The sequence below is a fragment of the Panulirus ornatus genome, chromosome 35 (genome assembly GCF_036320965.1).
Source record: "Panulirus ornatus isolate Po-2019 chromosome 35, ASM3632096v1, whole genome shotgun sequence".
NCBI classification, from domain to species: domain Eukaryota; kingdom Metazoa; phylum Arthropoda; class Malacostraca; order Decapoda; family Palinuridae; genus Panulirus; species Panulirus ornatus.
The window spans coordinates 16934719-16947038 of record NC_092258.1 but is presented as its reverse complement, the minus strand read 5'-3'; the positions used below and the strand labels follow the sequence as shown (position 1 = coordinate 16947038).

General features: G+C 43.8%; 1 protein-coding gene and 1 pseudogene across 1 annotated transcript; both read right to left on the bottom strand.

The window, feature by feature from the left end:
• Positions 1–585: 585 nt before the first annotated feature.
• Positions 586–10476, bottom strand: LOC139760185 (uncharacterized; annotated as a pseudogene).
• An 8-nt stretch (positions 10477–10484) lies between these two features.
• Positions 10485–11555, bottom strand: LOC139760209 (uncharacterized). The gene has a single exon (XM_071683143.1). It carries the CDS (start codon positions 11553–11555, stop codon positions 10485–10487), a length of 1071 nt encoding a protein of 356 aa, XP_071539244.1.
• Positions 11556–12320: the final 765 nt, after the last annotated feature.

Genomic DNA, 12320 nt, shown 5'->3' with positions numbered 1-12320 from the left:
GTTTTGGAATTAAAGTCAGGGTTGGTGAAAGGACAAAAGCAAGGGAAGGAGCAGCACTAATTCTGAAACAGGAGTGGTGGAGTATGTAATAGAGTGTAAGAAAGTAAACTCTAGATTGATATGGGCAAAACTGAAAGTGGATGGAGAGAGATGAGTGATTATTGGTGCCTATGCACCTGGGTATGAGAAGAAAGATCACGAGAGACAAGTGTTTTGGGAGTAGCTAAGGGAATGTGTTGGTAGTTTTGATGCACAAGACTAGGTTATAGTGATGGGTGATTTGAATGCAAAGGTGAGTAATGTGGCAGTTGAGGGAATAATTGGTGTACATAGGGTGTCCAGTGTTGTAATGGAAATAGTGAAGAGCTTGTAGATTTTTGTGCTGAAAAAGGACTGGTGATTGGGAATACCAGGTTTAAAAAGAGATATATACATAACTATATGTATGTAAGTCGGAGAGATGGCCAGAGAGCGTTATTGGATTACGTGTTAATTGATAGGCGTGCAAAAGAGAGACTTTTGGATATTATGTGCTGAGAGGTGCATCTGGAGGGATATCTGATCATTATCTTGTGGAGGCGAAGGTGAAGATTTGAACAAGCTTTCAGAAAAGAGGAGAGAATGTTGGGGTGAAGAGAGTGGTGAGAGTAAGTGAGCTTGGGAAGGAGACTTGTGTGAGGAAGTACCATGAGAGACTAAGTGCAGAATGGAAAAAGGTGAGAGCTAAGGACGTAAGGGGAGTGGGGGAGGAATGGGTTCTATTTAAGGAAGCAGTGATGGCTTGTGTAAAAGATGCTTTGGCATAAGAAGCGTGGGAGGTGGGCAGATTAGAAAGGGAAGTGAGTGGTGGGATGAAGAAGTAAGATTATTAGTGAAAGAAAAGAGAGAGGCATTTGGTTTAGTTTTACAGGGAAATAGTGCTGGGAGGTGTATAAAAGAAAAGGCAGGAGGTCAAGAGAAAGGTGCAAGAGGTGAAAAAGAGGGCAAATGAGAGTTGGGGTGAGAGATACTTCCCACGCATTCCTCAGGTGTCGTAAAAGGCGACTAAAGGAGACGGGAGCGGGGGGGCTGGAAACACCCCCTCCTTGTATTTTAACTTTCTAAAAAGGGAAACAGAAGGAGTCACGTGGGTAGTGCTCATCCTCCTCAAAGGCTCAGATTGGGGTGTCTAAATGTGTGTGGATGTAATCAAGATGAGGAATAAGGAGAGATAGGTAGTATGTTTGAGGAAAGGAATCTGGATGTTTTGCCTCTGAGTGAAACGAAGCTCAAGGGTAAAGGGGAAGAGTGGTTTGGGAATGTCTTGGGAGTAAAGTTAGGGGTTATTGAAAAGACAAGAGCAAGGGAAGCAGTAGCACTACTCCTGACACAGGAGTGGTGGGAATATGTGATAGAGTGTAAGAAGGTAAACTCTAGATTGATATGGGTAAAACTGAAAGTGGATGCCCAGGTGCATATGCACCTGGGCATGAGAAGAAAGATCATGAGGCAAGTGTTTTGAGAGCAGCTGAGTGAGTGTGTTAGTAGTTTTGATTCACGAGACCGGGTTATAGTGATGGGTGATTTGAATGCAAAGGTGAGTAATGTGGCAGTTGAGGAATAATTGGTGTACATGGGGTGTTCAGTGTTGTAAATGGAAATGGTGAAGAGCTTGTAGATTTATGTTCTGAAAAAGGACTGGTGATCGGGAACACCTGGTTTAAAAAGAGAGATATACATAAGTATATGTATGTAAGTTGGAGACATGGCCAGAGAGCGCTATTGGATTACAGGTTAATTGATAGGCGTGCGAAAGAGAGACTTTTAGATGTTAACATGCTCAGAGGTGCAACTGGAGGGATGTCTGATCATTATCTTGTGGAGGCGAAGGTGGAGGTTTGTAGAGGTTTTCAGAAAAGAAGAGAGAATGTTGGCGTAATGAGAGTGGTGAGAGTAAGTGAGCTTGGGAAGGAGACTTGTGTGAATAAGTACCAGGAGACACTGAGTACAGACTGGAAAAAGGTGAGAACAAAGGACATGAGGTGAGTGGGGGAGGATTGAGATGTATTTAGGGAAGAAGTGATGGCTCACGCAAAAGATGCTTGTGGCATGAGAAGTGTGGGAGGTGGGCAGATTAGAAAGAGTGTGTGATGAAGAAGTAAGATTATTAGTAAAAGAGAAGAGAGAGGCATTTGGACAATTTTTGCAGGGAAATAATGCAAAAGAGTGGGAGATGTATAAAAGAAAGAGGCAGGAGGTCAAGAGAAAGGTGCAAAAGGTGAAAAAGAGGGCAAATGAGACTTAGCGTGAGAGAGTATCATTAAATCTTAGGGAGAATAAAAAGATGTTTAGGAAGGAGGTAAATAAAGTGCATAAGACAAGGGAACAAATGGGAACTTCAATGAAGGGGGCTAATGGGGAGGTGATAATAAGTAGTGGTGATGTGAGAAGGAGATGGAGTGAGTATTTTGAAGGTTTGTTGAATGTGTTTGATGATAGAGTGGCATATATAGGGTGTTTTGGTCGAGGTGGTGTGCAAAGTGAGGGGTTAGGGAGAATGATTTGGTACACAGAAAGGAGGTAGTAAAAGCTTTGCGGAAGATGAAAGCCAGCAAGGCAGAAGGTTTGGATGGTATTGCAGTGGAATTTACTAAAAAAGGGGGTGACTGTATTGTTGACTGGTCGGTAAAGTTATTTAGTGTATGTATGACTCATGGTTATCCCTGGGGATAGGGGATTAAGAATACTTCCCACGTATTCCCTGCGTGTCGTAGAAGGCGACTAAAAGGGGAGGGAGCGGGGGGCTGGAAATCCTCCCCTCTCATTTTTTTTTTTTTTTTTTCCCAAAAGAAGGAACAGAGGGGGCCAGGTGAGGATATTCCAAAAAAGGCCCAGTCCTCTGTTCTTAACGCTACCTCGCTAACGCGGGAAATGACGAACAGTTTAAAAGAAAGAAAAAGATGACTCATGGTGAGGTGACTGAGGATTGGCGGAATGCTTGCATAGTGCAATTGTACAAAGGCAAAGGGGATAAAAGAGAGCGCTCAAATTACAGAGGTATAAGTTTGTTGAGTATTCCTGGGAAACTATATGGGAGGGTATTGATTGAGAGGGTGAAGGCATGTACAGAGCATCAGATTGGGGAAGAGCAGTGTGGTTTCAGAAGTGGTAGAGGATGTGTGGATCAGGTGTTTGCTTTGAAGAATGTATGTGACAAATAGTTAGAAAAGCAAATGGATTTGTTTGTAGCATTTACGGATCTGGAGAAGGCTTATGATAGAGTTGATAGAGATGCTCTGTGGAAGGTATTAAGAATATATGGTGTGGGGACAAGTTGTTAGAAGCAGTGGAAAGTTTTTATCGAGGATGTAAGGCATGTGTACGTGTAGGAAGAGAGGAAAGTGATTGGTTCTCGGTGAATGTTGGTTTGCGGTAGGGGTGTGTGATGTCTCCATGGCTGTTTAATTTGTTTATGGATGGGGTCGTTAGCGAGATGAATGCAAGAGTTTTGGAGAGAGGGGCAAGTATGCAGTCTGTTGTGGATGAGAGAGCTTGGGAGGTGAGTTAGTTGTTGTTCGCTGATGATACATGGCTGGTGGCTGATTCATGTGAGAAACTGCAGAAGCTGGTGACTGAGTTTGGTAAAGTGTGTGAAAGAAGAAAGCTGAGAGTAAATATGAATAAGAACAAGGTTATTAGGTACAGTGGGGTTGAGGGACAAGTCAATTGGGAGGTAGGTTTTAATGGAGAAAAACTGGAGGAAGTGAAGTGTTTTGGATATCTGGGAGTGGATTTGGCAGCGGATGGAACCATGGAAGCAGAAGTGAATCATAGGGTGGGGGAGGGGCGAAAGTTTTGGGAGAGTTGAAGAATAAGTGGAAGTTGAGAACATTATCTTGGAAAGCAAAATTGGGTATGTTTGAAGGAATAGTGGTTCCAACAATGTTGTATGGTTGCGAGGCGTGGGCTATAGACAGAGTTGTGCGGAAGAGGGTGGATGTGCTGGAAATGATACGTTTGAGGACAGTATGTGGTGTGAGGTGGTTTGATCAAGTAAGTAATAATAGGGTAAGAGAGATGTGTGGTAATAAAAAGTGTGGTTGAGAGAGCAGAAGAGAGTGTTTTGAAATGGTTTGGCCACATGGAGAGAATAAGTGAGGAAAGATTGACCAAGAGGATATATGTGTCAGAGGTGGAGGGAACGAGGAGAAGTGGGAGACCAAATTGGAGGTGGAAAGATGGAGAAGATTTTGAGAGATCGGGGCCTGAACATGCAGGAAGGTGAAAGGTGTGCAAGGGATAGAGTGAATTGGAACGATGTCGTATACCGGGGTCAATGTGCTGGCAGTGGATTGAACCAGGGCGTGTGAAGTGTCTGGGGTAAACCATGGAAAGTTCTGTGGGGCCTGGATGTGGAAAGGGAGCTGTGGTTTCAGTGCATTATACATGACAGCTAGAGACTGAGTGTAAAAGAATGTGGCCTTTGTTGTCTTTCACTAGTGCTACCTCGCGCACATGCGTGGGGAGGGGGTTGATATTTCATATGTGGCGGGGTGGCGTTAGGAATGAATAAAAGTAGACAGTATGAATTATGAACATGTTTATATATGTATATGACTGTGTGTATATATATATGTATACATTGTGATGTATAGGAATGTATATTTGCGTGTGTGAACGTATACGTATATACATGTGTATGTGGGTGGATTGGGCCATTCTTCTGTCTGTTTCCTTGTGCTACCTCACTAACGCGGGAGACAGCGATGAAGCAAAATGAATACATAATGATTAAATAAATAAATAAATGTTTTGGAAAGAGGTAAATAAAGTGTGTAAGACAAGAGAACAAATGGGAACATCGGTGAAGGGTAAAATGGGGAGGTGATAACAAGTTGTGGTGATGCGAGAAGGAGATGGAGTGATTATGTTGAAGATCTGCTGAATGTGTTAGATGATGGAGTGGCAGATAAAGGGTGTTTTGGTCGAGGTGGTGTGCGAAGTGAGAGGGTTAGGGAGAATGATTTGGCAAACAGAGAAGAGGTAGAAAGAGCTTTGTGGAAGATGAAAGCTAGCAAGGCAGCAGGTTTGGATGGTATCGCAGTGGAATTCATTAAAAAAGTGGGTGACTGTGTTGTTGACTGGTTGGTGAGGATATTTAATGTAAGTATGACTTATCCCTGGGGACAGGGGAGAAAGAATACTTCCCACGCATTCCTCATGTATCGTAGAAGGCGACTAAAGGGGACGGGAACGGGGGGCTAGAAACCCTCCCCTCCTTGTATTTTAACTTTCTAAAAGGGGAAACAGAAGAAGGAGTCACGCAGGGAGTGCTCATCCTCCTCGAAGGCTCAGATTGGGGTGTCTAAATGTGTGTGGATGTAACCAAGATGAGAAAAAAGGAGAGATAGGTAGTATGTTTGAGTAAAGGAACCTAGATGTTTTGGCTCTAAGTGAAACAAAACTCAAGGGTAAAGGTGAAGGGTGGTTTGGGAATGTCTTGGGAGTAAAAAGTCAGGGGTTAGTGAGAGGACAAGAGCAAGGGAAGGAGTAGCACTACTCCTGAAACAAGAGTTGTGGGAGTATGTGATAGAGTGTAAGAAAGTAAATTCTAGATTGATGTGGGTAAAACTGAAAGTGGATCGAGAGAGATAGGTGATTATTGGTGCATGTTCCCCTTGGGCATGAGAAGAAATATCATGAGAGGCAAGTGTTTTGGGAGCAGCTAAATGAGTGTGTTAGTGGTTTTGATGCACAAGACCAGGTTATAGTAATGGGTGATTTGAATGCAAAAGTGAGTAATGTGGCAGTTGAGGGAATAATTGGTATACATGGGGTGTTCAGTGTTGTAAACGGAAATGGTGAAGAGCTTGTAGATTTATGTGCTGAAAAAGGACTGGTGATTGGGAATACCTGGTTTAAAAAGCGAGATATACATAAGTATACATATGTACGTAGGAGAGATGGCCAGAGAGCGTTATTGGATTATGTGTTAATTGATAGGCGTGCGAAAGAGAGACTTTTGCATGTTAATGTGCTGAGAGGTACAACTGGAGGGATGTCTGATCATTATCTTGTGGAGGCGAAGGTGAAGATTTGTTGGGGTTTTCAGAAAAGAAGAGAGAATCTTGGGGTGAAGAGAGTGGTAAGAGTAAGTGAGCTTGGGAAGGAGACTTGTGTGAGGAAGTACCAGGAGAGACTGAGTACAGAATGGAAAAAGGTGAGAACAAAGGAGGTAAGGGGAGTGGGGGAGGAATGGGATGTATTTTGGGAATCAGTGATGGCTTGCGCAAAAGATGCTTGTGGCATGAGAAGCATGGGAGGTGGGTTGGTTAGAAAGGGTAGTGAGTGGTGGGAGGAAGAAGCAAGATTATTAGTGAAAGAGAAGAGAGAGGCATTTGGACGATTTTTGCAGGGAAAAAATACAAATGAGTGGGAGATGTATAAAGGAAAGAGGCAGAAAGTCAATAGAAAGGTGCAAGAGGTGAAAAAGAGGGCAAATGAGAGTTAGGGTGAGAGAGTATCATTAAATTTCAGGGAGAATAAAAAGATGTTTTGGAAGGAGGTAAATAAAGTGTGTAAGACAAGGGAGCAAATGGGAACTTAAGTGAAGGGGGCTAATGGGGAGGTGATACCAAGTAGTGGTGATGTGAAAAGGAGATGGAGTGAGTACTTTGAAGGTTTGTTGAATGTGTTTGATGATAGAGTGGCAGATATAGGGTGATTTGGTCGGTGTTGTGCAAAGTGAGAGGGTTAGGGAAAATGATTTGGTAAACAGAGAAGAGGTAATAAAAGCTTTGCGGAAGATGAAAGCCAGCAAGGCAGCAGGTTTGGATGGTATTGCAGTGGAATTTATTAAAAAAGGGGGTGACTGTATTCTTGACTGGTTGGTAAGGTTATTTAATGTATGTATGATTCATGGTGAGGTGCCTGAGGATTGGCGGAATGCTTGCATAGTGCCATTATACAAAGGCAAAGGGTATAAGAGTGAGTGCTCAAATTACAGAGGTATAAATTTGTTGAGTATTCCTGGTAAATTATATGGGAGGCTATTGACTGAGAGGGTGAAGGCATGTACAGAGCATCAGATTGGGGAAGAGCAGTGTGGTTTCAGAAGTGGTAGAGGATGTGTGGATCAGGTGTTTGCTTTGAAGAATGTATGTGAGAAATACTTAGAAAAGCAAATGGATTTGTATGTAGCATTTATGGATCTAGAGAAGGCATATGATAGAGTTGATAGAGATGCTCTGTGGAAGGTATTAAGAGTATATGGTGTGGGAGGCAAGTTGTTAGAAGCAGTGAAAAGTTTTTATCGAGGATGTAAGGCATGTGTACGTGTAGGAAGAGAGGAAAGTGATTGGTTCTCAGTGAATGTAGGTTTGCGGCAGGGGTGTGTCATGTCTCCATGGTTGTTTAATTTGTTTATGGATGGGGTTGTTAGGGAGGTGAATGCAAGAGTTTTGGAAAGAGGGGCAAGTATGCAGTCTGTTGTGGATGAGAGAGCTTGTGAAGTGAGTCAGTTGTTGTTCGCTGATGATACAGCGCTGGTGGCTGATTCATGTGAGAAACTGCAGAAGCTGGTGACTGAGTTTGGTAAAGTGTGAGAAAGAAGAAAGTTAAGAGTAAATGTGAATAAGAGCAAGGTTATTAGGTACAGTAGGGTTGAGGGTCAAGTCAATTGGGAGGTAAGTTTGAATGGAGAAAAATTGGAGGAAGTAAAGTGTTTTAGATATCTGGGAGTGGATCTGGCAGCGGATGGAACCATGGAAGCGGAAGTGAATCATAGGGTGGGGGAGGGGGCGAAAATTCTGGGAGCCTTGAAGAATGTTTGGAAGTTGAGAACATTATCTCGGAAAGCAAAAATGGGTATGTTTGAAGGAATAGTGATTCCAACAATGTTGTATAGCTGCGAGGCGTGGGCTATGGATAGAGTTGTGCACAGGAGGGTGGATGTGCTGGAAATGAGATGTTTGAGGACAATATGTGGTGTGAGGTGGTTTGATCGAGTAAGTAATGTAAGGGTAAGAGAGATGTGTGGAAATAAAAAGAGTGTGGTTGAGAGAGCAGAAGAGGGTGTTTTCAAATGGTTTCGTCACATGGAGAGAATGAGTGAGGAAAGATTGACCAAGAGGATATATGTGTCAGAGGTGGAGGGACCGAGGAAATGTGGGAGACCAAATTGGAGGTGGAAAGATAGAGTGAAAAAGATTTTGAGTGATCGGGGCCTGAACATGCAGGAGGGTGAAAGGTGTGCAAGGAATAGAGTGAATTGGAAGGATGTGGTATACCGGGGTCGACGTGCTGTCAATGGATTGAACCAGGGCATGTGAAGCGTCTGGGGTATACCATGGAAAGTTCTGTGGGGCCTGGATGTGGAAAGGGAGCTGTGGTTTCGGTGCATTATTACATGACAGCTAGAGACTGAGTGTGAACGAATGGGGCCTTTGTTGTCTTTTCCTAGCGCTACACATGAGGGGGAGGGGGGTGTTATTCCATGTGTGGCGAGGTGGCAATGGGAATAAATAAAGGCAGACAGTATGAATTATATACATGTGTATATATGTATATGTCTGTGTGTGTATATATATGTGTACATTGAGATGTATAGGTATGTATACTTGCGTGTGTGGACGTGTATGTATATACATGTGTATGTGGGTGGGTTGGGCCATTCTTTTGTCTGTTTCCTTGCACTACCTCGCTAACGCAGGAGACAGCGACAAAGCATAATAAAAAAAAAATGACATGGTGAGGTGCCTGAGAATTAATGAAGTACATGAGACTTACCGTAGGTTGGTTGAAATGTGCTTCGAATTTTATGAAGCAAATCACCTCTGCTAGAAGGGAGCTTTCACATGAGATACACTTTGCCGCTTCACATCACCAGACTTTAAAGAGTACGACCAACCACATGAAAGTTAATGAACATTTTGCACTGCTAGAAATATGTAAGTCACAAGACGCTACAGAGCGTAGGGTGGGAGAGGTGGGCATGTGAAAGCTCCCTTCTAACAGAGGTGATTTGCTTCATAAAATTCGAAGCACATTTCAACTGACCTACGGTAAGTCTCATGTACTTCATTAATTTTACGTCAGCAAATCACACCTCTGCTAGAGGTCGCTTTCCCATGAGGTTTTGAAGCCATGTGGGTGTCGTACTGTAGACATGCAGAGAGGAGAAATGATACAAGCAGTAACCAACTGCAATATAGTAAGAAATTTACATAGCCATGGACCAGGTGACAAGAGACAACATCTCCTATGCAAACAAAATGAACAGACTATTGAAGGACAGCATCTTGGAAAGGATCATGACTCGGGACAATCTCCTTGTCATAAAACTTGGCAAAAGTGGCAGCCCTGGACCACCCAGCCCTTGCCATGATGTGTCCAATCGGTTGAGCCATGGCTTTGGCTTTCGATGCAGCTGCAGGCCGAACACTGCCCGCTGAATACTGGCTGGAGTCTATGCCCGACAGAGAAAGCACTGTTCGAATCCACCTTGCAACAGTGTCCCTCGTTACATGCTTGTGGGGCTTGATAAAACTTAGGAGTAACTTCCCGTTCTCTTGATGTGCACAATTTCTGAACTCCTCTGTCCTAGCAATATACACTTTCAGAGTTTCACATACACACAATCTAATGTCAGTAGAATATGCTTTAAAGGTCACAAACTGCACATTGAACTTTGGCCTGCACTGTTTAATAGTTTCCCCTAACCAAACACAAACAGAAGCCTGCCCAAAACTAATATTCTTCAGCAACAAACAATGCAAAGTTTGTATTCTGGCAGCCTGCGTAAGTGCCATCAACATCACAAGCTTCAGTGTTAAATCCTTTAAAGAGAGGGAGGACAAAGGATCCATGGCACGCAGATGCTGTAGCACCTACTGAACATCCCAAGTTCTTGTATACCTAGGGACAGACGGCAGCAAGTTAAAAACTCCCTTTAAGAACCTGGTGACATGAGGATGGCTGCCTGCACTGCAACCATACACAGTAATCCCCAGGGAGGAGAGTGCACCCCTGGCAGTATTGATTGAAGTATAACTAACACCTCTGTGGAAAGTGACAGACAGAAAATTCACAAAATTAGTTACAGTTGGAGCAAAGGGATCGATGTTCCGGCTACCACAAAACTGTAACCACCTGTTAATATGTGGCTGGTACTGCCTTGCAGTTGCAGGTCTCCGGGAGGCAAGGATGATGTCCATACCTGCCTGAGAAATGCCTGTCTTGCAGACGTTGCCGGATAAGAGGCAAGCCATCAGTCGGGTGTGTCGGAGAATGGGGTGTTCCTCCTCCGTCGATGGGTGACACAAGACGTGTGCCCCCCTCGGAATCAGCCGTGGTTCCTTGACCAGCAAAGTGAGTGGAGTCCCCATCCAGGGCTGGGACGGCCAGAGAGGCAATACCATCCACCCCTTCGCTGCCTCTGCTCGAATTTTCTGTAGGCACCTGGCAATCAGAGCAAAGGGTGGGAAAAGGTAGATTAGTTCAAACTGCTACCAGCAGATAGAAAAGGCATCAAAACGTTCTGCATCTGGGTCAGGTTTCCAGGAGCAGAAACGAGTCACTTGAGCATTCAGTCTAGAAGCAAAGAGATCAATGCTCGGAACCCCAAATACTTCAGAGAGGGCCCTAAAGAGTTCTTCATTCAATTTCCACTCATGCCTGTCATTGAATGTCCGAGATGCAGTGTCTGCCATGAGATTGACTTTACCCGGTACATGAGAGCAGGTAAGCCAGATATCATTCACCGCACACCACTCCCAAAGGTCACGGCAAATGTCATTACACAGTGAGGACCGTGTGCCGCCCATTTCATTGACAAAGGTCACCGCTGTCGTGTTATCACAAAACACCCAAACATGTCGTCCTTTGAGAAAAGATGAAAATGAGCGCACTACCAGGGAGATAGCTTTGAGTTCCTTTGCATTAATGTACAAGGCAGATTCTGATAATGACCATCTCCCATTAACTTTTTGTTGATTGAGGTGGCCACCCCAACCTAAATTTGATGCATCAGTATACAGATCCAATTCTGTACCCTTCCGAAAAATCTGTCTGTTTTGCAATGCAATGTGAGATATCCACCAAAGCAAGTCCAATCTCATCTCATGAGTGACCACCATCCACTTGTCAAAGTTACCTTTTGCGACTCTTAACGCAGCAAGCTTAGCACATTCTAACCACCTGTAATGCAGTTTCCCCATCTCTGCTGCTGGAATGGCTGCAACTAATAGCCCAACAACTCTGGCCATATTCTGAATTTTGGCTCTGTCACTATGTAACAATTCCTCAGAGCATTGTAGTATCTTGTGTATCCTACGATCTGGTAATGTTGCTGTCATAGTCTCAGAATCTATAATGTTCCCCAAATACTCCAAGCGCTTAGTGGGGACCAAGACAGATTTGCTTTCGTTAATACAGAAACCTAACTTCTTGAGCAAGTCAACAGTGGCACGCACACTCTCACAACATCCATCAAAAGTGCACTGACAAATAAGAGTATCATCAATGAAACTCGTGATGATATGTCCCTTCTCTCTAAGGACAGCAAAAACAGGTTTCATTAATTTAGTGAACAGACGGGGACCATCCGCAACCCCATTAGGGAGACATGTGAATTGATAAATTTTCCTTGCCACTTGAAACACAGAAAGCGTTGTTGCTCCTCAGCTATCTTAACAGAATAATAGGCGTGCCGCAAATCGACAGAGGCCATGAAGACACCGCTGTTAAACAAGACGAATCGCCTGCTCAAAATTTTCTATCTTGAAGTGTTTGTACTCTAAAAATTTATTAAATTTTTCCAGGTTAAGGATCATCCTAAACCCACCATCCTTCTTCCGTCTTAAGAAAATAGGGGAAAGAATCTGCCCCTCCTGTCTCTGGGTCTCCTTGATAACCCCCAGACTCAAAAGCTGTACAATTTCCTGGCAAACAATTTCCTTTTCCTCGACATTAAACACATACTCAACTTCTTCAGCAAATAAAGGACCAATGTTAGCAACATCAATATCTAAATGGCAATGCTGAACAATATCTAAAATATCTGGATCACTGGTAATAGCATGCCACTCATGTACAAAATAGTGGTCTGCCAGCTTGAAAAGGATGACTCACCTCAGTTACTGCCGGGGATTGTGACCCCGGCCTCGGGAGTTTTTTGTCTCAGGACCCTGCCGTGAGAAGGATTGCCGGTGCTCACTCCGGGGACCATGCGTGCGTTGGCCATATGGATGAAACCTGGCCATAAAACCCTGTATGGCAGTCTCCCAGAAGAGCCCCTAAACTTGCCAGGACCAAACTTCGAGGTAGAGAGCGGTTTCCTTGGA